At 56.5% G+C, this 7,520-nt stretch overlaps 2 protein-coding genes across 6 annotated transcripts in view; one reads left to right on the forward strand and one right to left on the reverse strand.

The window, feature by feature from the left end:
* Window positions 1–3,829, forward strand: part of MEPCE (methylphosphate capping enzyme) — a 5,842-nt gene extending 2,013 nt beyond the window's left edge. For 2 of the 4 annotated variants that reach the window (XM_011943909.1, XM_011943910.1), the window contains exons 2-5: window positions 729–1,388; window positions 2,638–2,856; window positions 2,984–3,110; window positions 3,220–3,829. In XM_011943909.1, the coding sequence (XP_011799299.1) occupies window positions 1,125–1,388; window positions 2,638–2,856; window positions 2,984–3,110; window positions 3,220–3,272 (663 nt within the window). In that variant the 5' untranslated portion in view covers window positions 729–1,124 and the 3' untranslated portion in view covers window positions 3,273–3,829. Of the gene's footprint in view, window positions 1–313; window positions 1,389–2,637; window positions 2,857–2,983; window positions 3,111–3,219 lie in introns of all 4 variants that reach the window. The other 2 variants (XM_011943908.1, XM_011943907.1) reach the window with 2 other exon arrangements.
* A 1,445-nt stretch (window positions 3,830–5,274) lies between these two features.
* Window positions 5,275–6,555, reverse strand: PPP1R35 (protein phosphatase 1, regulatory subunit 35). 2 transcript variants are annotated; one of them, XM_011943912.1, is made up of 4 exons: window positions 6,133–6,555; window positions 5,840–6,056; window positions 5,623–5,759; window positions 5,275–5,529 (listed from the first exon to the last, which is right to left on the reverse strand). In XM_011943912.1, the coding sequence occupies exons 1-4, from the start codon at window positions 6,361–6,363 to the stop codon at window positions 5,356–5,358; spliced, it is 759 nt and encodes a 252-aa protein (XP_011799302.1). In that variant the 5' UTR covers window positions 6,364–6,555; the 3' UTR covers window positions 5,275–5,355. The 2 variants fall into 2 exon arrangements, with proteins under 2 accessions (XP_011799302.1, XP_011799301.1); XM_011943911.1 differs by having other exon boundaries at window positions 5,281–5,759.
* Window positions 6,556–7,520: the final 965 nt, after the last annotated feature.

The following is a 7,520-nucleotide window of genomic DNA, read 5'->3' on the forward strand; positions in this document are numbered from 1 at the left end:
ACGGGGAGGCCCGCCTGTCGGATCCCCCGGGGCGAGCCGCTCCCCCGGACGTGGGGGAGGAGCGCCGGGGAGGGGGCGGGACAGAGCTGGGTCCCCCTGCTCCTCCTCGACCCCGCAATGGCTATCAGCCCCACCGGCCACCTGGGGGGGGCGGGGGCAAGAGGAGAAATAGCTGTAATGTAGGGGGAGGCGGGGGAGGCTTCAAACATCCGGCCTTCAAGAGGCGCAGGCGGGTGAATTCGGACTGTGACTCTGTGTTACCCTCCAACTTCCTCCTGGGGGGCAATATCTTTGATCCCCTGAACCTGAATAGCCTCCTGGATGAGGAAGTGAGCCGCGCCCTCAACGCGGAGACCCCTAAGTCATCCCCCCTTCCGGCCAAAGGGCGAGATCCAGTGGAGATCCTCATCCCCAAAGATATTACTGACCCGCTGAGTCTCAATACTTGCACTGATGAGGGCCATGTAGTTCTTGCTTCGCCACTCAAGACTGGTCGGAAGCGGCATAGACACCGGGGACAGCACCACCAGCAGCAGCAGGCAGCCGGAGGGAGTGAGAGCCACCCCGTGCTGCCCACAGCCCCTCTCACCCCCTCACTCCACGGGGAGGGCGCCTCACAGCAGCCGCGGCACAGAGGCCAGAACCGGGATGCCCCCCAACCCTATGAACTCAACACAGCCATCAACTGCAGGGATGAAGTGGTGTCTCCGCTTCCATCTGCTCTACAGGGTCCCTCAGGCTCCCTATCAGCCCCTCCAGCTGCCTCAGTTACCTCTGCGCCCCCATCTTCCTCCTCCCGACATCGCAAACGTCGCAGGACTTCCAGCAAGTCGGAGGCAGGGGCTAGGGGTGGAGGCCAGGGTTCCAAGGAAAAGGGCCGAGGGAGTTGGGGAGGCCGCCACTACCACCACCACCCACTGCCTGCAACAGGCTTCAAAAAGCAGCAGCGCAAGTTCCAGTATGGGAATTACTGCAAATACTATGGGTACCGCAATCCTTCCTGTGAGGATGGGCGCCTTCGGGTGTTGAAGCCTGAGTGGTTTCGGGGCCGGGACGTCCTAGATCTGGGCTGCAATGTGGGCCATCTGACCCTGAGCATTGCCTGCAAGTGGGGCCCGTCCCGCATGGTGGGCCTGGATATAGATTCCCGGCTCATCCATTCTGCCCGTCAGAACATCCGACACTACCTTTCCGAGGAGCTGCGTCTCCCACCCCAGACTTTGGAGGGGGACCTGGGGACAGAGGGTGAAGAAGGGACCACCACCGTTCGAAAGAGGAGCTGCTTCCCAGCCTCGCTGACTGCCAGCCGGGGTCCCATCGCTGCCCCCCAAGTGCCCTTGGATGGAGCGGACACATCAGTCTTCCCCAACAATGTTGTCTTCGTCACGGTAAGAGGGTCCAGAGGCTCTTGGAATAGGGGTCAGGTGTGAAGATGAGAGATTAAATGGGAATGTGGCAGGGAAGGTTATGACCCAGATACTCAAAAGAGGGTCTGGGTTGGCAAGTGAGAGTCTCTGCTGGGCGTCTCTCCCCTTTTATAACCTGGAAAGGTGGGGTCTCTACCTTGGGGCATTGACCCTGGAGTCCTTTCTCATGACTGCAAGGATCTCCAACATAAAGGAAGACTTTTTTTTTTTTTTTTGCAGTGCTCTGGGCTTGACCTATAATCTACACTGGTCCACCTTCCCTTCCCTTGAAGGCTGCTGCTCACTAGGGAATTTGATCCAGGTGGAACTTGGTCGAACTTGGTCCTCAGATTGACTGAAGGAGCCTGAGAATGGGGGTCGGGCATGGAATGTCTTCTAGGGAGGAGATTAGGGTAGCAGCAGACTAATAGTGGCATTTCTGCCCTTTGATAGCCACCTTGCTCCCATCAGCGGCTTTTGTTTTTCTAGACAGTTTGTTGAAGAGTGTCAGGAACCCAAGGGACTTGGCTGTAGATCCTCTCCACATTTACCCTAGATAGTGGGAGAGGGAAGAACCAGAAACTCCTCTGCAGAGAGGAGAGCCCCATGCCCAGCGGAGTCCCCTGACCCCACACAGCTCCCCAGAGAACTCTCCAGTTAGGCCGCCTGCTGGGATCTTTGGCATTGTGTTGGGTTAAGCCTTGAAGAATGGTCTTTTTAGAGGGTTGTGATGAGCTTATCTTCTAGAAAAGCCTTCCTAAAGGATGTGGCTCTTCATTTCTCTCAGAGAAAGGAAAGAATAGGCGTGAAACTTTGCCAGCCCCAACTCCAGGGAAGGAACCACAGGTCTGTCTTTGAAACCTGGGTTGGTTACCCTTGCAAAACCTGCAGTCACTCCACTTAATGTCTGTGGGTGAGAATAAGCGCAGGATATGGTCCTGGGACCCCAGCTTTAGAAGACCTCATGGATAATTTGCAACATTTAAAATTACTCCGGCTCCCTCAACATTTTTGGCTTACCATCAGTAGGAAGAAGCAGAGGCAGGAAGGTGTAGAGGAGAAAACAAAACTCAAAGAGGGCAGGCACCTTTTGGGAGTTAGTCTGAGAAGAACGTGGCCACAGGCTAAAGTGAGGCCGCAGGACTGTGTTGGCCTCAGAGCAGGTTGCCTGGGAGTAGGGGTTCTTCCATTCCCTCTGTTGACCTCACTGCCTGCTGGTACTTGCCCTCAGGGTAATTATGTGCTGGATCGAGATGACCTGGTGGAGGCCCAAACACCTGAGTATGATGTGGTGCTCTGCCTCAGCCTCACCAAGTGGGTGCATCTGAACTGGGGAGACGAGGGCCTGAAGCGCATGTTTCGCCGGATCTACCGGCACCTACGCCCTGGAGGCATCCTGGTCCTAGAGCCCCAACCCTGGTCGTCATATGGCAAGAGAAAGACCCTTACGGTGAGTTGGGTGTGGAGGGAATAATCCTTCCTTTGGTTGAGGCAAGAAAAGACCCCGAGGTGGGCATCGCCATTGGCCAGGGGAGGTGGCAGTGTGCTGAAGTGTGGTCCCTTGCCTCTCTCCTTAGGAAACAATCTACAAGAACTACTACCGAATCCAACTGAAGCCAGAGCAGTTCAGTTCCTACCTGACATCCCCAGACGTGGGCTTCTCCAGCTATGAGCTTGTGGCCACACCCCACAACACCTCTAAAGGTAAGGCGGGTTTATTTTGTCAGGGAGGCCGGTCCTGGCTGAAAGAGTGCAGACCCTGTGGGGATTCTTGAGGTGCTGCCAACCCCTTCTGATCACTCTCTCCCCTCAGGCTTCCAGCGTCCTGTGTACCTGTTCCACAAGGCCCGATCCCCCAGCCACTAAGTGGCCCCCTGAACAGAAAGCGTGAAGAGGATGCCCTCGCTGCTCCTAAGGACCTGAGGGAAGAGAAAAGTGTCCCAGGGTCTTTCCTTTCTGACTCCAAAAATAGTTTCCTTTCTTGGATCTGCAAAGAAAGCTTTTCTTCCGTCGCTGCCTCAGCCTCCTCCCTACGCCTCTGGCACCTGTGCAGCAAGGCTGGCTATGCTGGAGTCACCATCATCTTCCTCTCCCCCAGCCTCCCAGGCTGGATGGCATGGACTGTTTGCTGACCTCTGTTCTTTTAGGGCATGGGAGGTGGGAGGATATCAAATTCTCTAGCCCTTTCCTCCTATTCTCCCAAGAAGAGAGATTCCCATTTCTCCTCGGCTGTTGTCCCTAGCTGCATTTCAGTGGACCATGGATAGATGGACTGAGGGTTCAAGGGGAAAGCCTGGCAGGGAGGCACGCAGGTACTGTGAAAATCCTTCCCTCTGTCCTCCCCCAGTGGGAGAGGGGGTTGGGTTTTGAATGTGAGAACAGCACAATAAACTTGATGTCTAGGGCAGTGGCCCCCACACCTGTGTTGGGTACTTTCTAGCTGGTGGGGGGTGGGTGGTGCCTCCCACCAGAACTTGTGTTGTTTCTCTCTACTGTTTCAAGGAAGACAAGTTTTTCAGTGGTTGGGTTGATTGTTGAACACTAGTCAAGTCCATACGCAAGTACACAGAAGCCTAGTCAGGAAAAGGTAATGCAAATTTTGGTGTGGAGTCTGCCTTCCCTTCCCAGAAAAACCCTGTAGGGGCTTCGAGCAGAAGGCTAACTTTTTGGTTTTTGTTTTTCTGAGATGGAGATTCGTTCTGTCATCAGGCTGGAGAGCAGTGGTGTGATCTCAGCTTACTGCAACCTCCACCTCCCTGGTTCAAGTAATTCTCCTGCCTCAGCCTCCCAAGTAGATAGGATTATAGGCACACACCACCACGCCCGGCTAATTTTTTGCATTTTTAGTAGACACGGGGTTTCACCACGTTGACTAGTCTGGTCTCAAACTCCTGACCTCAGGTGATCCACCCGCCTCAGCCTCCCAAAGTACTGGGATTACAGGCGCGAGCCACCGCACCCAGCCAGAAGGCTAACGTAAAGAGTTGGCGGTGGAGGCAGGCAAAAGTGCTTTGGACCAAATGCTCAGGGACAGACCAGCACCTTTTTTGTGCTGTGGAATCAGACTTATAGGCAATTAACAACATGAAGCTCTTCGGGGGCTTGTTAGGTGTTACTGGAACTTCAAACATACTGAGGATTCAGGTCAGGTGTAAACAGGATGGGCAAGGCTCTTCAAGGTAAAAAGGAGATAATTTCAGTAACAATGCAAACAGCTGGCTTGCAAGCTCCTTGAGACAGGTAATCAGGGAAGGCCTCTGTGAAGTGTGATAGGCTGGGCCCTGCATTTTGGGAGATCAGAGTAAGTGATGAGGCCGGGCGCGGTGGCTCACACCTGTAATCCCAAAACTTTGGGAGGCTGAGGCGGGCGGATCACCTGAGGTCACGAGTTCGAGACCAGCCTGACCAACATGGAGAAACCCCCGTCTCTACTAAAAATACAAAATTAGCTGGGCATGGTGGCACATGCCTGTAATCCAAGCTACTAGGGAGGCTGAGGCAGAATTGCTTGCACCTGGGACGCGGAGGTTGCGGTGAGCCGAGATCATGCCATCCATTGCACTCCAGCCTGGGCAACGAGTGAAACTCCGCCTGAAAAAAAAAAAAGTGATGAAGAGAAAAGAGAACAATCGCTGCGTGATCAAAAACAGGCAGTAGCTGTGGCTGAAGTCAGACAGGCAGGTAAGGTTGTGAACGGAGGAGTATCTAAGTAAACCTCTAATGTGGACGGTGTTTTCCACTTGCCATGAGTCTCCCAAGTTCCAAAAAGGCCCCCAAACTCGACTTCCAGGCAGCTTCCAACCTGAGGCTAAGTGGATAACCCCCAGAGAGCTTTTAACCCCATTTTAGGCCTCCAGGAAGAGTCCCGTTTATTAGCAAAATTAGTTTATTCTAACAAATAGTTTAACAGAAAAATACGAACTAGCCCTCCAGGGATCTTTGGGGTCTACTACGCTTCCCATCGCCTCAGTGTCCGGTGCATGAGGAAGGTGTCCTCTGAAGGGCGGGGCCGGAGTTGAAGCCGGAGAGGGGACAGACCGTCCAGGGTCAGGTGTGGAGATTCATAAAATAGTGTTTCTGGGTCACACAAGATGGTCATGTCTGGCCCCGGCCCAGGTGGCTCCTGTTGGGAGGTGGGGCCCAAAGCAAGGTTACACTCTGGAAGAATCTGGGTAAGGGGGTACATGGAGGAAGCCCCACGCCCAGACCCCATCACCTTTGGGGGCGGGGCTCGAGTCTGTGGCGGCAGGAGAGCCAATTTCTCCCTGAGCGCAGCGTTCAGAACCTGTTCCTCCGGCACCTGCAGGCTCACCAGGTCCCGGAAGAGCCGCTTGGAGCGCGGCACGTTCAGCCCTGAGAGCGCAGCGGGGGCGGAGGTGAGTGGCGCCCCTCGCCCCGACTCCCGCGCGCGGCCGGCCGCCCGCCCCCCTCACCCTCGGACACGCTCTCCTCCAGGCCGCAGCGGATCTGGAACGACTTTCTTAGCTGTTCCTCCACGGCCTTCGCGGCATCAAAGTGGCTCCCGGCTGTGGCCCGCAGCTCCAGGCCCAAGGCCAGGCTGCTCTGCAGCACCGGCATCTCCAGCTCCTGCGGCACCGCAGGCTGCGGCTTGGACCGCACCGGGGAGGGCGGCGTCAGGCGGAAACGGACCTGGGAGCAGAGGGCAGGAGGGTGACTAGGTGGGCGCGAGGCCGTCGCAGACCAGGGGCCAGCCTCCCACGCTCACCTGCCGTCGCTGCCGAGCCGCGCCCCGATGCACACCCCGCCCCTTCCGCCGCCCGGGGCTGCCGTGACGCGGCTCAGGGCTGTCGGGCCGCGGGCTCAGGCTCAAGTCCAGGCCGGGCTCGGGCAGTGGGGCTCGGGGTTCCGGGGCTCGGGGCTCCGGGGGTGGTCCCGAGACCGCCGCGGCTTCTTCCCCGTCCGCCAACTCCAGCTCTGACTCTCCACAGCCCCTCATCTTTGGAGGTGTCTTGAGGGTGCGGAGATGCGGGGAGGGGGGTCACAGGCGGTCCAAGAGTCAGGGGACACAGCCTCACCACCTCCTCATTTCACCCGCCCCTCCTAGACACCGCTACCGGAAACCGTTAACCCTTCGGGGGCGGAGTCAGCAGCTCCACCCACCCTATTGGCGCTCCCAGGCGTCATTTCCCTCGCCCCGCCCCCGGGTTCCCGGCGGGCTTCCGCACTCACAGCCTTGGCACCACCCCCAAACCGAAGTGTTGGACGCACTCACAGTCTTGGCACCACCCCCAAGCCGAAGTGTTTTTGAGGTGTTTTGGGAACGGTTGAAGCCCTACGGCTCCTCATCAGGGCCACTCCTCCTCTTGAAAACTCTGCTATGGCTGAGTTGCCCAGAGGAATCTTAGTCCGGCTAGTGCTGCGATGCCCAGTGCCCAGTGTGTCAGTCCTCATTCCTGGGGCGCCAAATGGGGCAGCATTTTTTTTTTTTAGACTGAGCCTCTCTCTGTAGTCCGGGCTGGAGTGCAGGGGCGCGATTTCGGCTCACTGCAACCTCCGCCTCCCAGGTTCAAGAGATTCTCCTGCCTCAGCCTCCTGAGTAGCTGGGATTACAGGCGCGCGCCACCACGCCCGGCTAATTTTTGTATTTTTAGTAGAGACGGGGTTTCACCATGTTGGTCAGGCTGGTCTCGAACTCCTCGTGATCCGCACACCTCGGCCTCCCAAAGTGCTGGGATTACAGGTGTGAGCCACCGCGCCTGGCAGCTTTAAGGTAACCGTCCAGTGTGCCCTGACCTCCCCACTCGGACCTCTACAGCATTTCCGGTGTTCCGTTAACTCCAAACTCGGACCAGAGCTTCCCTGTATGAGTGCGGGCGGGGGTCGCCGACCCCACCCTGGACTCCGTCCTGGGACACAGCAACAGCAACTCTTGCAGCTTTTTGTGACTACTTTTACCTTCGAGAGTTCCCTGAAATATTAATTTGTATAAAAAGTAGATACCTGGAACGGGTGCGGTGGCGCATTCCTGCAATTCCAATTCTTTGGGAGGCCGAGTCGGGAAGATGGCTTGAAACTCTGAGTTAGAGACAAGCATGGGCAACATACCGAGACCCCACACCACCAATCCCAATCTCTACCAGAAAAATTTAATTT

The sequence above is a fragment of the Colobus angolensis genome, unplaced genomic scaffold, assembly GCF_000951035.1.
Source record: "Colobus angolensis palliatus isolate OR3802 unplaced genomic scaffold, Cang.pa_1.0 Scaffold222, whole genome shotgun sequence".
In the NCBI taxonomy this organism is placed as follows: domain Eukaryota; kingdom Metazoa; phylum Chordata; class Mammalia; order Primates; family Cercopithecidae; genus Colobus; species Colobus angolensis.

Bases quoted from the DNA above. Each gene is read 5' to 3' on its own strand.
- PPP1R35 (XM_011943911.1), bottom strand. From the start codon at position 6,363: ATGAGGGGCTGTGGAGAGTCAGAGCTGGAGTTGGCGGACGGGGAAGAA. The intron at 6,057-6,132 runs GTGAGCGTGGGA...CTCTGCTCCCAG, and splicing joins CGGCTCGGCAGCGACGGCAG to GTCCGTTTCCGCCTGACGCC. The intron at 5,760-5,839 runs GTGAGGGGGGCG...CTGCGCTCTCAG, and splicing joins GGAGGAGAGCGTGTCCGAGG to GGCTGAACGTGCCGCGCTCC.